The 25,616-nt window shown below is 42.0% G+C and overlaps 1 protein-coding gene across 1 annotated transcript in view; it reads left to right on the forward strand.

Annotated features, from left to right (window-relative positions):
* Positions 1-25,616, forward strand: part of LOC144824950 (otoancorin-like) — a 559,576-nt gene that overhangs the window by 149,161 nt on the left and 384,799 nt on the right. Inside the window, exon 8 of the mRNA XM_078683892.1 lies at positions 17,569-17,772. Within this exon, the coding sequence (XP_078540018.1) occupies positions 17,569-17,772 (204 nt within the window). The remainder of the gene's footprint in view (positions 1-17,568; positions 17,773-25,616) is intronic.

The raw sequence follows: 25,616 nt of genomic DNA on the forward strand, positions 1-25,616 counted from the left end.
AATTTTCAAAATATGTATATTTTGTGAATAGCACGTGTGGAGAACAAGTAGGGGCATGGGGATGCATAAACGTGCCACTGGGCTGTGATGGGAGATACATACAGCTTAACTTGTGTACTCATTACAGAGTGAAATTTCATGAATTTCAGCACCCCATTCCAGTGCTGTCTGAGTGTTTGTTACTGAAGGACATGCTTCAAGTGATTTGATAACCATGTTTATGGGCCAGTGTTCTCTTCTGAGTTGTTGTTGGGCTGGGCTTGGCTTGTGATCAGGTCGAGTCAGAAAGAATGAGTAGAAACTAAGCTACAACTTTAAGCTGAGCTGTTTGGGGAAAGTGTCTGTAAATGTGTGAGATGCTCTTTTTCAGATTAATATTGATTGTAATGGAGACGCTTGATGAGGAAAGGATCAGTGTAAAGGATGTTCTGTGCTGTCTGCACGGACACACTGAATAATTTGAGCTATGTCTGCTCATATGCCACGTCTCTTAACTGTTGCACACCCAGAAGATGTAGAAACTGTCAAAAGTCCTCCTACCAAGCAGGCCAGCAATGGCTCACAGATTCCTGGAATAAAGTATACAGCAGCTGCAAAACAAATTATGCAGCACCCCCACCTGTGAAGCAACTGTGGAGTCGCTGCACCTTGGCCGTGCTCTGCCACAAGGTGAATCCTGGTTAAACAACCCGGTAGAAGTTAATAATATGTTAATCCCATACCATCGACTGTCGTTTCTGCGGCTATAAGGGAAAACTGAGCTCCAAACGACAGTCAGTAATTGTTGACAAGGTTATTCTTTCATTTTTTTAAAGTCGGGAAAAGAAAAGATGCAGTGTTTACTGTATTTCCATATAAGATGTTAAAGCCTTTTAGTTATTAGTTTGGCCTTATTATGCCACATATTGAGCTACCAGGGAAACAGATTTTCATTGAGATGCTGCCATTTAGGATCTGACCATCACGGGAACCAGTGTTTGCTTTTTTTCCTGTCGCAGAGAAGAAGGAGTCCTAGCCAGAACTCACCTGCTCCCAGCTTCTCCTCACTCAGCGACTGAAAATGAACACACTCCAACACTTCCACCATACCTTCCCACCCACCTCTCACAGTGACTTTGTGTTCCTTAACATGCAGAACACACTTTTTTACCAATCTTGTGCAGTGCTTTAAAGCCTCCTCTTAGAGACGTCACCACCGCCATATACAAATTTACTTAAAGCATAGGGTGGGCAGAGCTCTGTGAAATCTGACAGAGTTTTTATGTGACTCCACATAATTCCACAGAGTACAACTCCACGGCTTCCGTCCACCCCTAGCAAGTCCCGGGCAGTGATGCTATATTTAGGGCTTGTCTGATCCCTAGACAAAGGATATTTTGAAACAAAACTGTGCAGAAGATTCCCTGCTTAGGTTGGGCTCAAATTAAAGAATGTACACACCTAGCTTTCCCTCTATTGTACATTTTGATAATTGGCAACACTGTTCAAATTTTAGAGAAAACCAGCCAATAGTATGGTGCAGAATGGTGCATTTCATTCTTCAATTTCAGGTTAAAATGGGTGGTTAGTGTGGCCAATCGGCACTAATGGTTCTACAACACATTTTTGAACACCCTCCATGGGGTTTAAAGCTAGCAGACCAGACCCCCAAAACATGAATCACAATATTCAGGGTGGGTTACCATCTATAACGTAGGAAAGTTATGCAAGCAATGGTTACAGATTCCACCTTTTCTGCACTTAAATAACATCTTTCTTTCCTTACTGATGACATGGATTTACAAGATTTCTTTTTGGGTCCTAGGTCAACACGTTCTACAAGATTCATATATGCAGCTTATAATGAACTTGGGAAAACCTCTCAAATAGAAGCTGCTTAACACGTTAGACAAATTAACATCAATTTTGAAAATGCATTGGCTATTGTGGACAATGGCACGACTGCATTGTCAACTCAAATTTATTCTTTGAATAATATAGTATTTTCTATCCATCTATGTCTCTTCAGTATAATGTTGGCCTCAGATTTAAGAAGATGCGTTTCCTGCAATACAATAATCTGTGCTTGGGAATCTCTAAGATATTGTAGGATCCTATCTCTTCTAGCTTGCACTCGCAGACCATTGACATTCCAGGACATGAAATTTAAGTTTGCCATGATTTATGAGAATGATATTTACCTAATTTTAGAATATTTTTATTTGCCTGCAGTGAACGGTTGGATTTTATAAACTCAGATTGGACTAACAAATGAGGATTTTTTATTTTCCTTCCCCCCCTCCCCCCCTCCCCCCTGGGAAACCCCCATTACTTATTCTGGCTCGGTGTTGAGCCTACTACCACCTGCCAAAAACCTGTCCTTCGCCCCTCTACCCCCTTTCGTGAAAACAAACAATAGCCGTATCAAATTAAGTGAGTGTGAGTGTGTGTGGTCTAATTTATCGCTTTTCCCTTTGTGTTTATAGATTTTTTTTTTAATTAGTCTATATATATATATATATATATATATATATAATATATATATTTATTTATTTTTTCTCTTAAATTTATATATATATATTTTTTTCCCCCTTTTATCGCCCTATCCCTTTCATTTTCCTTTTTTAATTACTCATCACCCTTAGTTATTTTGAGGTTTAATTTTTTTTTTTTTTTTAGATTCATATTCTATTGCTTTCCTGTACATGCTCGTGTTCTTCCTTAATTTGTTTTATGCGTTTGAGCTTGGGCATGGTCTCTGATAGATTCATATAATTCATCAGCATCATGGATAGAAGGAACATTGTGCATCTTGTTGTTATACATGATCTTAAGAAAAGCCGGAAATCTCATCTGGACCGTTGCCCCAAGTGACCTAAATTTACCCATACGCTGCCCCAACTCCCACTGCCTCTCCAAAGTAGTCTTTGAAAGATCTGATCTGATTTCGTATACGAAATCTGGACCCTTTATGGAGCCCACTTTTAAGGCAAGGTTTAGAATTTTATCTTTGAGGGCATACGTTAAGTAATTAACTAGGACTTTCCGTGGCTTAATCCTAGCAGGATTCAAGCGAAAAGGGTCCCTATGTATTCGCTGAATGTCTTTTTCCAGGTCCTCAATCGTTTCTTCCAAATTCAATGTGTCTTTTATGAGATGTACAATGAATTTCTTAAGGTCCCCACCTTCTTTGCCCTCCGGTATCTTGAGAAGTCGGATGTTATTACGCCTAGAATAGTTTTCTAACATTTCAATTCTTTCTCTCATATCGTCCCCATCTTTTTGCAGAGTATTAATTTTGGACCTTGCTGCTTCTAAATTTGTAGTCAGTTTGCCCACTGAACTTTCCAGTGCCTCCGTTCTCTCGCAGAGGCCTTCAAGTTTTTGCCCCAGCTCTTCACAAGTATCTCTGATCTTCGCTTGATTTGTCTTAGATATTGTGAAGTCCTGCCTTATTTCCTCTCTCATTTCTGAGATTGATGAGACAATTGCTTCAAGTGCATTTCCGATCTCCGGGTCTAAGTTATGAGGGGTAGCCTTCCTACTCTTGCCCACTTTAGTTTTGGTTAAGCCATCCTGTTCTAATGTGTCCTTTGATTTAACACTTTCCTGATTCTCTACTATGTCTTCAGTATGTGGCTCTGCCAGAATATTTTGACCATCATCAGAAGGGGCTTCAAATGTTCCTCCCACCCCCGACAGAGTAGGATCAGTTAGGCCCGTGCTCAAGGTCACCCCCACTTGTTCAATTTGTTCAATTTGTTCAATTTGTTCAACTTCCCCAGACAATTTGGCCTGCTGAGTTTTCAGAGCATCTGCCATGTCTTGTGTGAGCTGCAACACCTGTGGCAGCGCCTTGAAGTATGAGCGCAGGGATGGAGTTATTTCCCCAGGGGCTTTGAGTTTCTTACTCTTGTTCTTAATTTTAGACTGTTTAGATGTATTGAGCCTGTCATACCGCCCTCTGGTGCTTTCTTTTTGGTTCCCGGGCTTTTTTTTCTGTCTCCCACTACAGTGCACTCTGGGAGATGTAGTTCCTTCTCCAACCCACACTCTTTACCTCTTCCTCTGCCTCTTGTTTTACTTCTAGTGATCCTTGTTTGAATCTCAGACACTTTTTTACTATTATGGGCTTCACCGGGTGCCTCGCCAAATAATATGGAAAAGCTTACTTGGATTCTGATAGAAAATCCCCCCTTGATTAGGTAAGCGAAGCTTCTCTGCTTTCTCGTTTTGTGCTCCGTGGACCGCCTCCGCCCTTTCAGACTTCTTCGTCTCCGACACTGACTCCAGTGTGAACAAACACGTAGCTCCTGGCGCTTCCCTCTCCGCTCCCCTGCCTCTCCCGCCAGCCTCGACCAGTCCACCGGCCAAACCTCCGGTCGCCGTTGCCGTATGAGTTCACCTTGCTGCGGGCGCCCGGCCGCGCCTAATCTCCACGGCTGCCCGCCTCCAGTGGAAAGGAGAGTCGGGGGCGGAGATGTTCCATACAGGCGGTCGTCGCATCTGGTGCACTCCCGTGCTCGAAGTCGAAAAAAGGAATCAAAATAGTGAAAACAAAGACGATATTGAAGCCCCACACAAAGAATACGCTAAAATGGGCTCTCCAGTTACGGCGTATCCGTCATCAGGGGTTCGAAAGTCTCAGGTCCTAACGAGCGAGCGAGCCGCGTCTAGCCTGCGGCCGCCATGTTTCCCCAAAAGTGACTTGTGGTAATGTCTTGCATGCATAGATGGATAGATAAATTCTGCTCCACTGACCATAATGCGAATGTAAGAAGAATCATTTTTATCTTTAAAAAATCAGCAAAAGCACAAATTTTAGATTACAAAGAAGATAAAACAGGAAGATGGTTGATGGTCAAAGTCTCACTTGAGGGTCAGAACAGAACATTGGTAGGTTACTATGGTCCAAATTCTGATGACTCATCACATTTGGATGCCGTAAGGAACCAATTAATATCTATTCAAGATCCTATAATCTGGATGGGAGACTTTAACATCGTTCTTCATCTAAATTTGGATAAATCAAATAAATCTAGAGTTCCTAGTATGGTAAAATCAAGAGAGACTCTTAAATCAATTATGAAACATCTAGGGTTAGCAGATCTGTGGAGAGAAAAGGTGGGCAATAAGCCAGGAGTTTCCTTTAGAAATAGTCGGTTAAAACACAAATCAAGAATTGATTATGCTTTCTTTAGCTATCACCTGAAGGATACCCTAATTTCAATTAATTATCTTCCATCACACATATCAGACCACACAGCGATAGTATTCACCTTAAAAAGAGATAATATTGTTAAACATCATTCCTGGTCTTTTGACCGCACTATTCTGTTAGAGCAGGAAGAGGTCAAGTTTCTCTCAGAGGCAACCATATCCTTTTTCAATATTAACAAATTTTCTGCTACCCACACAATAGTCTGGGAAACATTTAAGGCCTTCTTAAGGGGGCAGATTACTAACAGAGCCTCTTATAGGCGAAGGTTATATAATGAAAAAATTAGCAAAATTGAAGAGGACATGAAACTTTTGGAATTAAGACTGGATCGGATAATATTATCTTCAGATCACGAAAAGCTGGCTGATTTGAAAAATCAGTTAGAAAATACTCTGCAAGAAAGAATAAATAAAAGGTGGGAAGTGAGTAAATCATCCAATTTTGGGTTCGGTGAAGCTTCAGGTAAAATTTTGGCGTGGAAAATCAAAAGTGAGAAAGCCCATAATTATATAAGAGAAATTAAGGTGGTAGGGGAGACAGAGACTAGATCCACTAACCAAGACATAGGAAGGGCATTTTACGAATTTTTTTAGGAGATCTATAAAGAAGATCGCCCGAATGATAAATACGCAAGAGATAGGTGGTTAGATTCCATCATACTTCCAACTCTAACAATAAATCAAAATCTATCCCTAGAGAAAGAGATCTCGGAGGAAGAAGTCCTCAAAGCAATTCGTCACTCAAAAAAGGGGAATGCAGCAGGACCGGATGGCCTGCCAGGAGAAATATATAGATCCCTAGAAAAGATTGTAGTTCCAGAACTCACGGCACTTTTTAATGGAATCCTACTAAATGGTGATATACCTTCTAAATCTTGGGGAGAAGCCATTATAGTGCTTATTCCTAAACCAGGGAAATCCCCATTGGAATGTGGTTCATACAGACCAATATCACTTCTTAATAGTGATTATAAACTTTTTACAAACATCATCTCTACGAGATTGGCCAGCGTCATTGGAAGTATCATACACCCTGATCAAAAGGGATTTATGAAAGGCAGACAGTTAGCAGAGTTAACTCATGAACTTGTGGGGGCCATAGATATAGCAACTACTACCTTGCTACCCCTAGCTATTCTGACCTTAGATGCGATCAAAGCATTTGATAGAGTCAATTGGCTCTATCTTAATGATGTATTAAAAAAATTCAATTGTGGAGAAGTCTTCTGCAGAACAGTTAAATTACTTTACAATACACCTTCTGCAAGGATAATGGTTAATGGGGGCCTGACTGATGCATTCAATATAACTAGGGGTACAAGGCAGGGCTGCCCGCTTTCCCCACTTCTTTTTAATCTATTTGTAGAACCGTTTGCTCAAAGGCTTAGGACAGAGACAAACATTCCATCCTGCAGCTACGGAGAATGGGAAAAGCGGGTAGCTCTATATGCGGATGACATAATGATATGTACATCTGACCCAGTCAAGGCATTCCCAGCTATTATTACATGTGCAATAGAATTTGGACAAATATCGGGATATGATATAAACTCTAGTAAGACAGAGGTAATGGTATGGAACCTTCCAAATATCCAGTTAGAGGCAAAGATTTCAACAGCCATGCGATATTTGGGAGTTAGAATAACACAGGAAGTGGATGAAATAGCATCAAATAATTTAGAAAGAATACATTCGGAAAGTAAGAAACTGCTAAAATCCTGGTCTCATCTACCACTCTCTATAACTGGTAGAGTGAATCTAGTCAAAATGTGCATCCTCCCCAAGTTTACCTTTATTTTTAACACAATCCTACTGGCATTCGAGTTGAAACAATCGGAAAAGTCACAAAGAGAAATTAACTCGTTCATCTGGAATTATAAAACAACAAGAATATCATGGAAGAAACTAAGAAGAAGAAGGGAAAAGGGGGGGCTTGCACTTCCAGACTTGGTTTACTATTCATGGGCTTTTCAAATGTCACACTCGAGAATGTTATTGAAAACACCTTCTAATTTAAATTCTAATTCCTTGTACAAAGCAATAATATTGGCGGCAAATCTAACACCTGAGGGATATATGTTTAAATTTGGCAACTATACATTTTTCAAAAAAATTAAATTAAAGATGGCACAATCATGGGCTAAAAATTGGTATCATATAAGAAAAAAAATAGGCCTGTCATACTATTCTACGTATTCTCCAATTTGGGACTCACCTGGCTTACCAGCATTCTTGAATGATAGGTTATCAATTACCATAAAACAAGCAGGGATTGCTAGATGGGGTCAACTGATTATAGACGGAAAATTAATAGCCTGGAATGCATTACAAGAACTAGTAGGAATAGAAATATCTAGATTTAAATATATCCAACTAGATAGCTGGTTGAGATCACAAAACAATACAGACCCTAACATCGGGAAAATTAATACGCTTGAACAAATGCTGGTAGAGCGACCCAGCGGAGGCAAAGAAGTAGCCACCTGGTATTGGCAGATGCTAGAAGAAAACGATGGGGAGTTTAAATTACCAAATGAGTTATGGGGGGCAGTGATTGATACTCCATGTGACGAGAAATGGCAACAATCTTGTGGTTTATTATATAAAACGGTAAAACCGGCATGGCTAAGACGCAATCACTTGTTTTCAATTCACCGAGCTTACATAACACCATTAAAATTGTCTAAATTTCTTCCAGACAAAAAATGTAATAAGTGTAATATGGTTGAAGCCAATGACATACATATGTTCCTAGAATGTCCAGATCTACTGAATTTTTGGGAAGAGGTGAGGAACACTTTGAACTCGATTCTACAAACATCTTTGTTAATCACTCTCCTACTTGTTATCTTTGGAATAGAAGACAATATTAAGGGTAGGGAGAAATCTTTCCTTTTTTATGCGATCTTACTGGCAAGAAGACAGATCTGTATTCAGTGGACAGAAAAAACTCCCCCTTTACATTCTCGGTGGTTATCATCTTTATACGAAACATCCAAAATGGACCTCCAAAGAACTGCCAGTGAACGTAATTTGGCCTTTTGGGATCTTTTGATTAACTGGAAGTGAACCCGGGGTTGTTTTTGTTTTTTTTTTCCCCCGGGTCCGATGATTATGCCATCAACGCTCTTGGACCTAGGGCCAGTAGAAATCGATTGGGTCCCACAGGTTGAAAAATACCTAGATAGAGCTAAAACACACTCCTTCTCAGTTTTGGGACATGCATACAATTGGGTATTCCAAATCACGTTGTTGAGACGTGTAAGGAGGTTGGTATGACCCTTTTTGGAAAAGGGAAGGCAAATGAGGACTAAAAAAACAAAAAATAAAAAAATAAATATATATATAGTATTTTCTGCATTCAATATAATACAAAATGATGTGTCTCTCCTCCAGCATGGGCAAAGCCACCTAAGATCAATTATGAAATTGAGTTGGACACTGAAGGTGTTAAAAATCAACCTGTGTGCCTTGGAAATATCTGAATGCAACAGAAATGTTTTGCCTCACAATTTAACATGCATACAAAGACTGATGGCAAAGAAAAATGCGACATAAACAATGCTAAACATACAAAATTTAAAGAAATTACCTTTTTCAGTCGTCGAAACCACATCTGTTGTATGACTGATCCATTGGTTCATTACATTACCAATTTCAACATTTCAGTTTACATCTTGTCTGGGACACTTTCAAGTAGGCAGATATTAAGGTTTAGGGGAGAGTTTTATTCACGAAACCTGGGTTTTGCCATTTCATTACAAATGTAGGAGTGGGGAAACTTAAGTGTTCATTAGCGGAAATGAATGTGAAACTTCTTTCGGCCATTTACTAGCTTATAAAGAGGTGACACTTCATGGAGCATGCTGCGCATCCATGGCTAATTCGGCATGTTATCTGAAGGGCGCCCTGTCTCTTTAATTTGGCCAGTGTTCAATTTACTTTCAAATGGAATCTATTTGATCCTGAACAACCATGGTTGTAGTGGGATGAAGCTGGGGTGCCATACATGGTAACGGTTTCCAGGGTCGAGACTTGTTGTACTAACATGTTATTCTCACCAACGCATGAGATTAGAGAAGTTACCCTATGGCCCTCAATTACTATTTTTTATGTTAACTTTGATAAGGTAAGCCAACTGAAAACCTTATTGTTTCAAAAGGGTGTTGCACTGATATCTGCACAAGAAACTTTTTATCTCCAATTGAAATGTCTTCCTCAAAAGTACAATCACTCTTGCGCACAAAATTGCCTCAGCATTTTGGACAACTTGTACACCGAATATTTGATGCTTCAGATACAGGGGGAGTGGAGAGTGGAGCACTTTTTTAAAGCTATTGGGTCTGGCTTTGTCAGCACTTTCCAGACTGTATTCAGAGTGTTTCCTTCCTTTTTCACTCTTAGTTTCCAGTGTATTTGGAAGCATACCGCTGGTGTTGTTACTTCTTATTGCACATATGGTCCTATATTTATTGCTCCGCAATGTACAATCCACCTCAATGTCAAATGGTGATGGACTTACCACACATCCTGCTGATTTATGTATGCATGATGCTGTGCTTTGAAGTGGCATTACTCGAGGAACTAAACAACAACTGGTCTTTGTCCTTTAGACCTGTGTGGTTACACTGCATGCAGCCTGTTCCGCAGTCTGGGGTGCCCTTTCAAATGTGCTCTAGACTTATGTCTTCAATGCAATTGGCACTCTCTATGGATATAAATCTGAAAATGTGTCCATTGAGGGCTCAGCTCCAGTGTTGTCCATAGAGACTGCCACTGCTGCCGGATGCTTATTATGAGCTATTATCACCCGCCAGCATCGATGCTTCGGCTCATGAATTCATGCGATCTAGATCTCCTATTGCGGTTACACTACCGGCTGACAAACATTCAACATATGTTTATTGTGATGGATATGACCACATTTGTCCTTTGGAATTTCCTTCCCAAGTGACTGTGGATGCATCGTCTGTGGGCTCCTTCCTGCACCCTCCTGACTCTTTGAACATGGAAGGCATTTCGGGAGTCTCCTAGATTTTTAATTCGGCCCCTAGTTTTAGACTAAATAGACAATTTTTGATTTTTATTATTGTCATATTTCTCTATTGGCTTTTTCTTACAGCTTTCATTTGCTTTTAATATTAACGTATATTTTCTTAGCAATGTTTTTAATATTTTAGTTTGGCTTTTATATTTTTAGCTGAGTGTCCTTCCAGGCAAAGAGTGAAAGTTGTGAGGAACAACAGGGCCCATGCTCAGTTTCCATTTTAGTTTCACATTTTAGCTTGACATCAATATCCAATGGTGACTTTTTACATTATTTACATTTACACGATCGTCTGCTGAGAAGTCATTCTACATGTAGTTAATTTGTTAGTAAGCACTATTATCATTTTTTTCATCCACAATGTACAAGGCTATGAGCATGGAACATGAAGTCCTTGCATTTACATTGTCTGGCTAGAGACAGCTCTAAGGCTCCAGACACACCATCACATCAGCACTGCACCTTTGACAACAGTGCAATTGAAACAGTGTTTTTATTAAGTAAATGGCTTTTGTGCTACATTCATTAGAGAAGCACTTCTGCTGGGATTGTCCTGGAACGTGACAAACAGTGGCTGAGATGCAGTCCTGCTGACTCTGGCCTTTCTTCTACAAATGACAATAACCTTCTTTACACAGGCTGGCTTTCTGATACATTACACTCAGGTATGGGGGGGTTAGGCTATCCCACTGGATTTGGCAGAGGGTACTCCCACTATGCTCTTGATAGTAAAGGAAGTGTTAGGCAGGAGTATAATCATATAGTAATTCTATCTTGGTTGCACTGTTTATCTTTTTCACCATTCTTGTAATGATGGTTACAATGCACCATAGAAAGGAGGTACTGTAAACCAGAACTCGAGCCCACAGCTCCCCCAAACCACTCTCTCCTTACCAAGCCTCCGCAACCCAGAAGGTAAGGCAAAGGGCAAACCCGCTGCTTTCTTAGGTCCAGGGGTATGATCCACCTGTCCCCTCCTTCTCATAATCAATTCTGGTCATAAGACCAAAGGAACAAGGCAGTGCTACCCATCTGCCTGGAGTTGTAAAGCAGCTATCTTTGACGATGTGCACTGGGGATAATGATCCACACACCACAAGTCCTTGACATCAGAGAAAGGGTGCAATGGAGACAATGGGCGAGCCTACTGATTTACATTAGCCCTCTATCCTCCAGATTCTTCATAACCAGGAAGGTCATGTAAAGATACAATATCTAGCCCTCCTATCCTATCCAGGCACATAATCTGCCCATCTCAACCTGCCCACATTCAATGTTAGCCCCGAGGCTAAGAGTAGCAAGAGGTTGTGTCACTGACTTTAGCCTTAAAGTAAAAGTATTTAACGAGATGTGCTGCAGACAAGGGCATTTAAGCAGGACATGCACACAAAGCCTTTCAATATAAGGCATATTTGGATGCATAACCTATCCCACCACAGTGAACCTCCAAAGCAAACAAATATTCAAGTATGGCTAAGGAACCTGGAAGGTGGTATACAAAGAGATGCAACCGTCTATATAATTTCAGGCATTCAGTTAAATGTAATCAATTAACTACTTATGATGGCAGATGAATTTGGTGCAGTCCGATTGGCAAAGAGCCTGCCAGAAATATTTTGATTATTCTTCGCTTTAGACCATTTACTCGGCTCAAACAATAAGTGACTCTCAATCTAAGCTGCATATCAGCTAGCAACTGATTGAAAGTAAGCTATACTTATTGCACATTAGCATCACACCACACTGCTGCTGACATTGCAGTCAATTTTGATATTGCAACTAAACCCAACAGCTATGGGATTATAATATAAATTGTGAGTTCAAAAAAAGAACATCACGAGTACCATGACAACCTGAACTCACACTACTTTTTCTTGTTTTGTTTAATTTACCATGGCCCCACCAGATCTCCCTAACCATATCACCATGCGTAATCCTACCTTACTTGTTTGCCTTACACTCCACAAATCCTCCGTTGTGTATAGTGAAACTGATTACCCACTAGCACACTTTACTCCATACCACCTATGGAGTCATATGCTATAACTACACACACCACATTCTCAAATTTCGCAAAAGTCACCTTATCTACTAACTAAAACTTACAGTCAAACAGGCCACCGATTTACAATGCAACACCTCTAATGAACACAGTCTGATTTTGGCCATGAAACTGGTGAACAGGTTCACCACAAAACATCCTTCATCAATGACCACTTGACTCACATAACCCTTACACTTTTTTGCGGAGACTTGGAATGACTCTAAGAGCTGCAGCCTTGGTATTACCAATTTTCCAACACACTCCTAACAAAGCACCAAGAAGGGAGAGTGGGTTAAGAAGCATTTTCACAACTACAAAAGCCCTCCTTTTGACCTTCTTTCAATAATAGTGTACACTGGACATGACCTCTTTAAAAGCAAATATTAGATCAATCTATCTCCAAGCTACAAAAATCACTGCTTTGTCAAACCCAGCTCACTTAAGCCCATCACCCCAATCCTCCTTTTTATCGACTTCAATGCGATGCTCAGAAATCACAGCTACGCTCTTACCACACTCACCTCTTACGAGTACATTGCCAAGGAAACCCTAGTGCTTGTACGTGTATAAGACACACTATTAAACTCCAAACAGACTACCCCATCTCCATCTGATAATTTAATAGTCATGTTAGTCAGCATTCCCCCACCACTCCCAATAAGCCAGTATCCACCACTTCCAAATAGAAACACTCCCTAATCTCCCAGCCAATATTCCTGCACAAGCTTCTGAATTACCTCACTCCACTTCACCCAGCACATAATTTGATTACTTTGACATTGTCATCAAACAAGCCTTCAATAAACATTATCCATTATGAATCTCCTCCTACTACAGTATCATAAACGTGACCCTGAATACCACCTTATAATCATATTCTTAAAATCAAAACAAGAGCTTCTTTTTTGTAAATGCCAAAGAAACAAGGCCACCTCTAAATTTGAGGAATGCAAACAAGCCTTGAACAGACTAAATCTTAATAACATTGACAACCCTAAAGTTTAATTGTTTCAAAACATTGTCACCTCAATTCAGCTACATCCACAGCATTGTGCATGCACATTTAACAACCTACTCTCATCTCTAGAACAACTCCCAAATGATCTAGGATCATTAGCCAGTGCTATGCCTGCATGCTCCATGATCATTAATCAGTGATATCCCACCATGCTTATCGTAAAAACCTCCAAGCTAAGAAATGCCCTGACCACACTTTGACTGCTCTTTCACCACTCCTTTTACCTCTCTATCAATTTCCACCTAACCTTCTATAAGTGTAAATTTCACCTCTGCATGCCCATCCAAAATCATGCTTAACATTGTCTTTCAATACTGACACAATCACACCCATTGCACTATAGGCTGTCCTCACTTCTTATGCTATTAGATGTACAAATATTTACATTTTTCACAAGAACTAATGTTTGAATTCCATCAAATTTTGATATACTAAAAAAATGTTGCTCTATTACCTATAAAACAAGTTGTGAATTATGACATTGTCTTAAAAAGAAGTGTTAGAACTTTGTTTGCTCAGACCATATGCTCAACAATGATCAGTTAATATTAGAAAAACACAAATGATAAAAACTGAATGTTTACAGATCATTCACATAAATCATTAATATGTTCACTGTGTGTCCACAACTGGGAGCGGGTTCACAAGCAGCACCATGCTTTGGCATTTTGTGCAGCCAGCAGTACTGCACGGAGGGGGGCAGGTTAGGCATGCAGGGCGTCCACACCTATGGAAGTGGTGCATACCACTTTAGCCAATCAACCTTGACACAGGTCCCCCCAGTGCAGTTGCAGGATGGCAGCACTTTTGGACAAAACCCCCACAACAGAACAGCTGCACAGGAGCAGCTCGGCGGCCGAACAGGGCAAGCATGCAGCGATGGCATCTGGCAGCATATGGGCCAGGAGATACTTTGTCCAAAGCAGCCTCTCCTGTCAATGCACTGGCAGGTTACTTAAGCCCCTCAACCAGTTAGTGTAGCCACGACCCTTAACACAAACAGCAGGAGGCTATTTGCTGGGCCAGGCAGAAGCTGGGTTTCTCCTGAAGTGCCAGAAAGGTGGTTAGCTCGTAGCCCAGCAGAGAAGGGTCAACCATCGAGGTGGCAGTCAGAGGAACATGGGCAGTAGGGGGGCTGTGACTCAATAACCATCCGCAACAGCAAGGCAAGGTAGACGCAGCCAGGAGCAGTGCAGTGTTGGCCACTCAACAGCAGCAGGCGGTGGCGGCACCTCCAACAGAAGAGCTACAAGGGTACAGCCAAATGGGGACACTGAATCTGGCAATAGTTTGGCTGAGGAAACTGTGCCACTTGCATCAGGGCGAAAACCATTTGGCTTACGCAAGCCATTGGTTACCTTCACCTTGAGTGACTGCATTTTGCTCTTTCACAAGGAGCACATTCACACACAAAGTTGTTGTTTCCTTCAGTAGCAGCGTTTTGTTTTTACTTTATAATTACTTTAGTGTTGTCTCCATGTTTAGAGCCTGATGTGTTTGAAGGATGCTTTAGATGTGAGCACAGTGCACATTCTAGCTTGATCAGATCCCATCTTCTGCAGATGCTGTTGTAATTTCCTTTCCCAGCACATATAAACTCTGAATATAAGCTAAACAGTAGGCTCTATCATTCTTTACAACCCTCTCTTTCTTTCTTTCTTTCTTTCATTCTTTCCTTCTTTCTTTTCTTTGTTACTTCTCTTTCTTTTTTTAATCTTTCTTTTTTATTTTCTTTATTCCTTTCTTTCCTTCATTCTTGCTTTCTTTACTTCTATCCTTCCTTCTTTATTTGTCTTTTGTGCCTCCTTTCTTTCTTGCCTAACTGCTTTCTTTCTTTTTTATTCTCCTTTCTGCTTTCTTTACTTCTTTCTTCTTGATTTCCATTTTGATTGATTTATTTCCCGATTTCTTCATTTCTTTCTTGACTTCTTTCTTTTTTTCCTTCCCTCTTCCTTTATTGTCTTCTTTCGTGCCTTCTTTTTCAAATGCAAGAGACTGGCAGCCAAAGCAGGTCACTTGACTTTTTTAGGTCTGTGTTATCCAAGACCTTGTCATTTTGCTAAAATTATGTGTATAACACACTTATAGGGAGTTTCAGAAAGACTTCATACATTAGTCTCTGGTTCCATCATTCACATTTTTCTTCCACCCACTCCAGCATGCATCAAAGGGCACTGTGTCAGCCCACTTTAGTTACTGGCTGACTTCCCTGTGACTTTTGACATTCTGCTTTTTCAAAAGGAGCTCATCCAACATGCATACTAGTTCCCTTCAGTACCTTGCTTCTTTGAGAACCACCATTATTTTTGTCTTTAGCCAATATTGGTTTTTTTTAGATTGATGAGGGCCTGACAGCGTCTTGAACGATAAAATTCCACAAAAATCATGACAAATCAAAACAAAAGTTGCCAAAATGCTATCAGCCAACACCAGACCTCTGGGCTTTGCCAGTGCTTGTTTGTAGGGTAAGCATAAGTTTAACTATCAGTACGTTTCATGCTTCTAGAGGTGATTAAATGCTGGCCCACAAAGCCGTAGCCTGCATTCCTCAACCAGTGAGTATGGAGGGCCTCTGTTTACTTGTAGCTGAAGGCCAGTTTGTGTCCCTGCTAGAGAATTGTTAAGGCCTGGGTGTGGGTGACAGTGTAGTTTGCAGCAGACACTTTCAATTACCTGCTATCTCTTGATAAGTGGTCTCAATTCTTGCAGAATTACATATAGTCTTGAGGTAAGGCAGACAGGGAATTTTGCAAACATGTTCCAACGTCATCAATACTTTGTTTCTTTTAGATGTACTTTTGCTTTTTAAAACCAAAGTCGAGTCCAGAATTACACTCCAATCAATCTAACAGAGTTATCAATTGATTGAATCCAGTGCCCAACTTCAGTGATAAAGGAGGAGAGCTGATTAGGGAACCTACTAATTGCCTCAAAAAACACTTTCTGCTTTAGCCATCAATAACTCGTTTGAGTGATTCCACAATTGTAATCCATAAAACAGCATCATTGTAAAGTCTTAAGCATTTTCATCATTACATAATGGAATCTCAATATTGCTGCCGAAGTCTGTAGCAAAGTCAAATAACTGTCCCCCTGTGAAGTCAGCGGCACATCGGCGTTTTTCTTCTCACTTGATCTTCGAATTGACTTGTCCACCATTTGAATATGTTAACCTTATGTTGGATGCTTGCTAAAGACTTTCAATGCGTTCTTGTGTCACCTTAATTAATATCTCTTTATCTTGCTATATTTAATCAAATCCCATAAAAAAGCAAGGAGAGAATTCTTAGTGAAGGCCACCAGCACTGTGGTACGAGCAAAAGACAAAATAGGGTTGTGTCTGTGTGCCTGATGCAGAAACACCTCCTCCGACAACCAACCAAGAGGGCTTCAGATCGTGGGTGAAGATATTAGAGAGGCTTGGGCCAGGACTTCACTCTGGCTCACCCCAACCCCAATGGCAAGGTGTTGAGTCATCTCTCCCCTTATGCAAAATCAGACACTACCCTGCATAGATGCATTGGTTTATACGTGAACTATAGCAGAATTCCATCAAAGGGGGAGACTGTTAAACGTGTGCATGGTCGGCAACCCTGCGAGAAAATGTTCTGCTGAGCAGCGAGAGGGGCAAGTTTATGCAGTAGGGGTTTGGTAACCCACAGGGGTGTGCCCTACATCTATATAGGATAGGACTGTATTTGCCTGTAGAGGCTTGTGCAATTTCTGCAGGGGTGTGTTAAGCTATCTTTACTGATATTATACATTTATGTTTAAGGGCGTGAGCTGCAATACTGCAAAAAGAGGATTATTTCTAATAATGGATTAGGCCTGGCATGGCATTCTTGCCTGGCAAGATGAGCCCTGACGGTATGTTAAACAATCTCCATTCGTGAACTAGTTAGTGACCACTAAAGTGTGGCATTTATTAACAAGACCTCTAGTCACGTGCAGAGGAGGATGCTGGGAAGGTTACCACAGCACTGCTAGAATCTGTTGATCCGTCGAGCAGTAGTCAAACACAAACATAGCATATTTAAGTTTGGAATCGGAAGATTTGGGAGGTAACATTACAGGTCTTCTCATCTTCCTTTTTTGTTAGAACTGATGATGCTATTTCTAAACCCTCAAGGTTTAAAATTGCCGATATTCAGTTTCAATTGCTAGAAATAAAAATGCATTGTTGAGCCCTTTACATTTCCGGCCTCTGCCCCATCATGGTCACTGCAGCTCTAATTCTCGATGTCTTCTTTTCCTTTGCAGGTTTACCAGAAGCTAGTTAAGTACGTAGACTTTAAGAATCTCACATCCGACACACTGAAGAGTTTGGGGAAAGCAGCCACTGGCCTCAGCAGGGACCAAATTGTCAGTCTTTCGCCCAGCGTCGTCAACCAATCACTGGAGTCCCTCGGCAAGCTCAAAGGCTGGTCAATGCAGCAGCGCAGATCGCTGGTTAAGAAAGTGAACGTGAGTACCCATCATATGGAAGAAGCATATACAGTCCTTAAAGCAAGGCTTTAACATCCGCTGAAGAGTTTACAAAACCACAACTCTGTCAGAGCTAAGATCTCAGACGAATGACACAGCTGAAAGTAAAAAGAAGTGGTTGGGCATCAAAACAGTGGCCTGTTTGGAACCTAGAGCTAGCATGCTCTTGCCATTGGCAATAGCTCAGGGTAGCGTTCCAAGCCATAGTTTTTAGCCCATTATGCCACATTAAACAAATGCACGCCTTCACAAATCAGTGCTGACCCTGCTCCTCATGGGAACATTCAGCCCAAACTGCCAGGCAAACCTTCAAGTGATGAATGAACCTCATTTAACAATACACGTAACATATTACACAGAACAAAACCCTAACCTTTAGATGCAATTTCCTCCGCTAATCAAAAAATCTTTTCCAGAGTACATTATGGTACTTTGGATCGAAATCTACCAATTGTCCACCACTAGCTGCCCAAGGCCCTGTGCACAAGGATTTGGAAAGGGTGACTGATTATTTATGAGTGGTGCTGCACGGAATAAATGATAATTGGCTACACTTCTGTAATGATTAAACCAATCTACTACTCCTTGCTTCTCCCGGCCCTTCCATAATTCCTTCTGTATGGGTGCCAGCACCTGGGTATTTTGCTAGTTCCTGTGGTTAGCATACACAATGTAGGCATCTCCCAGCCTGATGCCTTACCTTACACGGCTGGTAAGATAAAGTGGCACATTAGTCTGCTCAATGGTGGAAGAAAATTGCTCCGGTATGATCATCATCTCTTTATCATAGGGTTGGAAATAAGAAATCTCTAGAGCAAAATTGTTGCTGCAACTCAGTTTTTTTTGCCTTTGATGTCAACCTTCCTGAATAGGAAAACTGTTTTTGATTTAATCAGTCCTTAATCTAAATATTTGGTAATTGTATTGAATAAGCATTGTTTATTTGATTTGACTTTAAGAATTCTTTTCTATTTAAATGTATATTTTATTTGATTTTGTTAACCCATCCTAAGTGTAGTGTTTTTTTGTGCTTTCTCAATTCTCAAGAAGGAATTTAGGGATCATCTTTGATTAATTTAGGGAAAATGTTTTCCCTAAAAGCAGACCAATTTTAGTTCAAGTGCATTGTAAAGCTCTTATCATAGCAGTGGCCACGTCACAGTTACAACATTGCATGGTTGAGTACATCAGTGTGTCACAGAAACTACTTAGACAGCTGAAAACTGTTATAAACAGAATCATTTGTATTATATATGGCCAAAAGAAATGTGGCCATGTATCAGATGCGACTTGAACTGGAATGATCCAGTGTTAATAGACTAAATAATGTGTCCTTATGATTATGCGGAAATTGGTCAATACAAGCATCCAAGTTGTGTGTCAGGAATAATATCAAAGCCCACTGTAATAACAGAGCTTCATTCTAGTGGAGATCACAAGTTAGTGACTGCAAAATATTTTAAGGCTCAACCAAGAGGTAAAAACCTCTGGTCATTTAATGTGAAACTTTGGAATGGTTTTCCAAATTGCCTGTGAGGCATTTTTTCTGTGCTAAATTTCAAAAAGATTACTGGAGAACTACTTGCAGTTAAACACATCATAATTCTAGTGAATGGGTCGGTCTTTGCACCAGGGCACTCCAAGACCCAGAACCCTGTGCACCTAGGAGAAGGGGCATGAGAGGACCACCAGTGCTTTCAAACCACACCCTGACCCCTGCGGCGTGGGACACCTTTTACACCGGGGACTCCGAGTCTCAGAAACTGCTGCGCCTAGGAGGAGGGGCAGAAGAGGAACAGCAGTGCTTCCAAAGCACACTCAGGCCTCCATAGCACAGGATGCTCTTTGCACCAGGGGACTCCAAAGTCCCAGAAATCTGAAGGAGGGGCAGGAAAGGACTAGCAGTGCTTCCAAGGCAGACCCTGACCCCTGCGGCATGGGACGCGCCCCAGGGCCAAGGCTGGGCCCTTCCACTCCATGAGGAGGCTGGGCAGGGCCACCCCCTAACATCCACTGCTTCAGTATTATGTTAGTGTGACTTTGTTGGAAAGATCTCACAGTGCACCTTACTGTGTCATATATTCCTGTTTACTCCATTGGCCCCCCTCTAGCCTTTGGCGTCCACTGTAGAAGCCCGCTGTGGTCAAGGAGTCACTCAGTGGCAATATCTGAGGGTATTCACTCTGCATTTTGTGGTGTGTTTGCCTCTGTCGTCAGAGTGTAGGCGATAGCGGTACAACCTAGCAAGCATGTTGTACATACGTTGTAGAAACTTAAAGTGTGTAATTTGTACTCTGCTGCTTGAGGCTATATGCCCTCTCTGCTTGAAGCAAAATAACCATTGTTTATCTGTAAGCTATGTCCATAGCTCCAAATCCTGTCCAGCCTGAGCGCACCCCTCGAGGTCGGACGCGACAAGCTGAGCCGAATGGTATAAAACTGAGACCTAATGTGTAGACTGATGAAGCTGAACAAGGTATGTAGAGTGTTAAATGTGGCAGTCTCCTGTGGAAAGTCATGAATGGCTGCCTCAACGTTTTGTTGGAGTCTGATGTAGTGAAATATGTCTAGCAGTGTCAGTGCTTCCCTGGCAAAAAAGGCTCAGGGTTAATAAATAGACCATCAGAATACAGATCTCCCCAAGTGTTAAGCCCAGACATAAGAGTCATAGCCCTACAGGCCACCTCATGTGTCACAGGAAAGGCAAAGTGGTAGGACAGTGGGATAAGTGGTGAGTAGAGTAGTGGCCTACCAAGCCATTTAGCCATTCTATCCCACGCCACTGTAGTGCATGCAACAGTGGAATCCATTGTCCCAGCAGAGACAAAACACATGCAAAGGTAAGCAGATGCTAAGATAGGGGCCATGTAGACCTGTTCTACAGACATGTGTTCCATGAAAGGGGTGGGTCTATACCAATGTACGGCATATTGTGCCCGGGCACTTAAAAAATAGAACTTCATGTCAGGTGCCTTGAAACCTCCTTTAGAAAATGTTGTGTTAGTATATTCCATTATATACAGGGTTTCTTACCCAGCCAGGCTAATCGTATCAATTTTGTTTTCAGTGATTTGAAAAAATGCCACCCCAGCAAATAAGGAATATTGAGTAACAAATGGAGCAGTTTTGGTAGTATAATCATTTTCATATGGGCAATACATCCCACCAGGGAAATCGGCAGTGATATACATTGTGTGATTTTATCTGTTATGGCATCGAGGGCGGTACCATATTTGACATGGATTAGTTCTCCTCTGTCTCTGGAGATCAATATTCCCAAATACCTGAGTTCCGAACCACACCACTGCAGCAGAAGTCTGATTGGAATCACGCAGTGGCAGAGGTGAAGGGAAAGAGCTGAGATTTCTCTCAAGTGATCTGGAGGACCGATATGCCACCAACATAGACAAACTCACGAAGCACCCCATTCAGGATGACCCAGGGTCCCCGATATATAAAGCGAAATCTTCGGCATATGATGATACCAGTGTGTGCCTGGTGGGATATCTGATGGCATAGTCGCAGTGGTGTTGCCAGAGCTTGGCTACCAGGGACTTCATCACTAGAGTGAAAAGCGGTGGCAACAGTGGGCACCCCTACCTAGTGCCATGTTCAATGGTAAATGGGAGGAAACAGGTGCCATTGATTTGGGTTTTAGCTGTTGGTTGGGAGCACAGCAGTGCAATCCATGGCTGGAAATTCGGGGGGGGGGTATCCCATGCACTATAGAACGACCATCAGGTAATCCCACACCACGGAATTGATAGCCTTGGTGGCATCAAGAAACACTGCAACCACATCAAGATCTGGGTCAATATCTTGACGGAGCTCAAACAGGGTGCGCAAATTAAGTGCGGTAGCAAATGCAGGTATGAAACATGACTGGTCAGGTCACACCAGAAAAGTTATCAAGAGGCTTAGGCAGTTTGCAAGAATGTTTGCGTGAATTTTAGCATCTCAGTTTATAAGGGTTAGAGGCCTGTAAGAGTCACAATATTCTGCTGGTTTGCCAGGCTTGAGTAAAGTAATTATCATCGCCTCACTCATGGAAAGTGGCAACAGACCAATCACTTTTGGCTCTTGATAGACTGATTTCAGGATCTGAACTATTGTGCCAGGGTATGGATTATAAAAATCAGCTGGTAGCCCTATAGGGCCAGGAGTTTTACCCGAGTGTAGCTGCATAATGGCCTCCCCTATTTCATCTTCCTCTTTGTGGAGAGGAATTCCTTCTGTGCATCGCCCAACCAATTCAGAGCCATATCCTCTAGATATGTATCTATGTCAACTGTTTGCAGTCTATGAGAAGTATAAAGGGGCTCCTAAAACATAGAAAATACTATTAATATTTCTTGAGTGGCCCAGACGATAATATCATTCTCATCTGTTATTTTGAGGAAGGCATTGGTGTCTCGGGTGTTTCGCATTATAGTCGCCTTTGCAAGGCCTAGCCACTCCCCCCTCACCATACTGCATTGCCGTAAAGTATTTGCCCCAGAATAGACATTCTTGCTCAGCTGTTTACAACTAGTGAGTAGTGGCCTCCCTAATCTTACCAGTCGCCTCAAAGTTGGGCGCATCACCTAGATTCACTTCCAGAGTTTTGATTTCCTCTCAATTCTTTAAAGGCTTCCCATATAATGCTAATCTGTGGGACAGAGTCTTTGTTTCTGGAATAAAACTCCACAACCTCTTGTTCAACTCCTTGCGGAATGCCTCATTTAGGAGTAATGCTGGAGAAAGTCTTCAGGGCGCAAGTAGGGAGGGGACATCCAGGGGGCACAGCACCATTGGCACCAGGGCGTGGTCTGAGTAGGTGCATGTTACGTGGGTCACCCCATGCAGCCAGGTTCCCAACTCTCCAGTTATGGGCCAATAATCAATCTAGACCAGCTATTATGGAGCGCGAGTGGAATGTGCCCTCCTTTGCCAGTGATGAAGTGTCCTCCATGTGTCTAGTAGGCTATGCTCATCAACGATGGCTTAGATGTACCTGCCTGCGGCAGTATGACAATGGGATGTTGTATGGGATCTGTTCCATTGCTCATTAAGTGCAACATTGAAATCTCCTCCCCAAACAATGCATCTGGAGCAGATGTTAACAATCAGCCCCCAAAGCCTGTCAAAAATACCCAGGGTCTTCCGTGTTTGGATCATAACAATAGACAATGGTGATGGATACAGAAAACAGTCTTCCCCACACCAAAGTGTAACAGCCATGGGGGTCATTGAGCGCACCCTTTGGAGCATGTGGAGTGCTCTTATGTATAAGTGTTGTGGAGCCCTTTGCATAAGTGGAGTAGGTTACAAAATATCAACAGGATGCCCAGCAAACAGCAAATGCAGTGTGCAGAGGTCCCTATATGAGTCTCCTGCAATAGGGCAATGTTATTATTATGCTTATCAAGGTATGCCAGTATATGATGACGTTTGCGTGAGTCACCCAACCCTCGGATATTCCAAGCTAAACAATTATATATAACCCATGTATTGTTGTTTTGTGGTTAGCCAGCATCAGCCATTCCAAGTGGAGTGTTAATATGCTGTTTGCTCACTTTGAGTCCCACAAGAAAAATATTCGTAGGGTCAGCAACCATAGTGGAGTCAGCATGAGTGGATGCACACTAAAACACACATGTAACAATCCCCATCCCTCCCTCCTCCCACACTGACAACTCAATCTGAACCAGGAAGTTGTCTCCCTCCACATATGCAAATAATAGTGAAACAGTCTTAATATCAGCCAGTGGATTCATAAAAGGTTTTCATTACAAAATAGACCAGAAATACGTGTGATCCATGGTTAGTTCGTACAGTAACAGCCCTCAAAAAAGGCAGTTGTAACAGTGAATAGAAGAAAAGAGGCAATAGAGGAGCTTAAGCAGCGAGTGAAGGCATTAGAGCGTAGAAAAGAGAAAGGAGGAAGTGTATATTCAGTTGAGATAGAAATAAAGAGTGATAGTGAAATAAAATCTACAAACAGGAAAGTAGATAAGGGGTATCCTTTGAGGTGGTCAGCCAGAGAACCCGAAGGGTCCTCCTTAAGTGAGCGAGGCTGTCCATGGGACAGACATGTGTGCCTCAGATGTCTCTTCTCAGCAAACAGAGGATCTAATGGGTTTGATCGATACGCCAAAATGATTTCTTCTACGAGGTTAGGGACAGTAGTAAAACTGCAGGTCAAAGTGAAGGACAAAATGACCCCATTCTGTGCTCTGCATGCATAGCCAATGAGGTTGCTCATGACTCTCAGAGCAACCTCAGAGCACGCCGCTGATCTTTTCCATGCTGTGAAGTTAACTGACCTCTGAGAGCGATGAGGAGGGTCTGGATGACTGTGAGGTGCGGGCAATTGGAGGAGTACAATCCACACTACATGTCATAACCTCGCCAACCTGCTGCGTGTTGTTAAAGACATGGACTTTACCCTGGTAGGTGTTGTGGAGTCTTGCAGGAAAGAGCATTGCATACGGAATTTTGGTCTGCTACAGCTTCTGCTTTGCTTGTTATGTATTTCCTTCGATCCTCCTGAACCTCCAGAGTGAAGTCTGGGTATTTGGCCACTGTACTGCTCTCAAATTGAAGCAAACGTTTCATTCTAGCTATTCTTAAGGCAGTGCCCTTGTCACAATAGTTCATCATGTGGGCAATGACCAGTTGTGCAGGCACGCCTGACAGGGCACGATTCATCAGGCCCCGGTGAACTTGCTCCACAATAGGCATTTTGGAGAAAGAGTTTGCTCAAAACAGTGGGGCGAGCAGTCGTTCCACAAACTTCTCCATCCTGCCAGTGTTGGTGGTTTTGGGGAGCATCATGATGCGCAGAATATTTCTTTAGAACCTTGCCTCCATGTCTTCGTTCTTTTTTTAAATTATTTTGAGTACTTTCTCCATGTTTAAGAGTTGTTCACTCTTCTGTGAGACCCTCTCCTCCATTGTGGATATCCTCTGTTCTGTTTCGGTGAGGCATCCATCATGTTTTTCCTGTATTTGCATAATGGAGCCCATCCTGGAGCACATGGCATTCACTTTGGATCATTGGAGGTGAGACTCTGAGGCATAGCATGTAGAAGGGATTTCTTGTCAGCAGCATCGGTCGCCTCCTCCATGGGGGTAGTCCTCAGAGCTATTCAGGTCAGCATTGCCACCTTGTGTACAAGCGGATTTGCGGGCATCAAATTATAATTTCGTTTGTTTAGCTTCATGGTAGCAACAAGTGGCTTATGCTGGCTATTTCCCTCGTGGTGTGCTGCAGCATGGAAAAGGGATCCCAGGGATTAATGACACTTGTTCACACTTATGCGATGCTACCAGTGCCCAGATCAGTCTCCAATGTACAACTGAGGCCCAGAGAGGCATCAGTTCTCCCGCAGCCCCGCCTCACTTCCACCAAGCAATCAAAGAGGCACGAGCAGGCCTGGTCGGCCAGGCTGGCTGGAGATCCTGACTCCTGCTTCCCTTGCCAAAGTAAGGCACTGGCAGAACCAGGCACCACTGCACAAGCAACAGTGAGGCACACAGCTTTGACAAAGTTCTATAAGGCAATAACAGTGGAATCAGACAGTCGCAAACTTTCGCCCAGTTTTACACCAATTTGATCCCATAGGTGTATGTCAGTGCAGGCATATGTAGTTGGGGGACATGTGACAGGCATTAGGATGTTCCTAGGTGCTGAGGTGTCACTGATTATGGAGATTATGAAACAGGGGGATCCCAGACTGTAAGGCAGTTATTCAGGAATACAATGTAGTAACAGTAATTGGAAAAATTCATGCAGCATATGAATTAGAGGTTACGATGTTTTATTTCACAGAGTAACCAAA

The sequence above is a fragment of the Lissotriton helveticus genome, chromosome 3_1 (assembly GCF_964261635.1).
Source record: "Lissotriton helveticus chromosome 3_1, aLisHel1.1, whole genome shotgun sequence".
Taxonomy (NCBI): domain Eukaryota; kingdom Metazoa; phylum Chordata; class Amphibia; order Caudata; family Salamandridae; genus Lissotriton; species Lissotriton helveticus.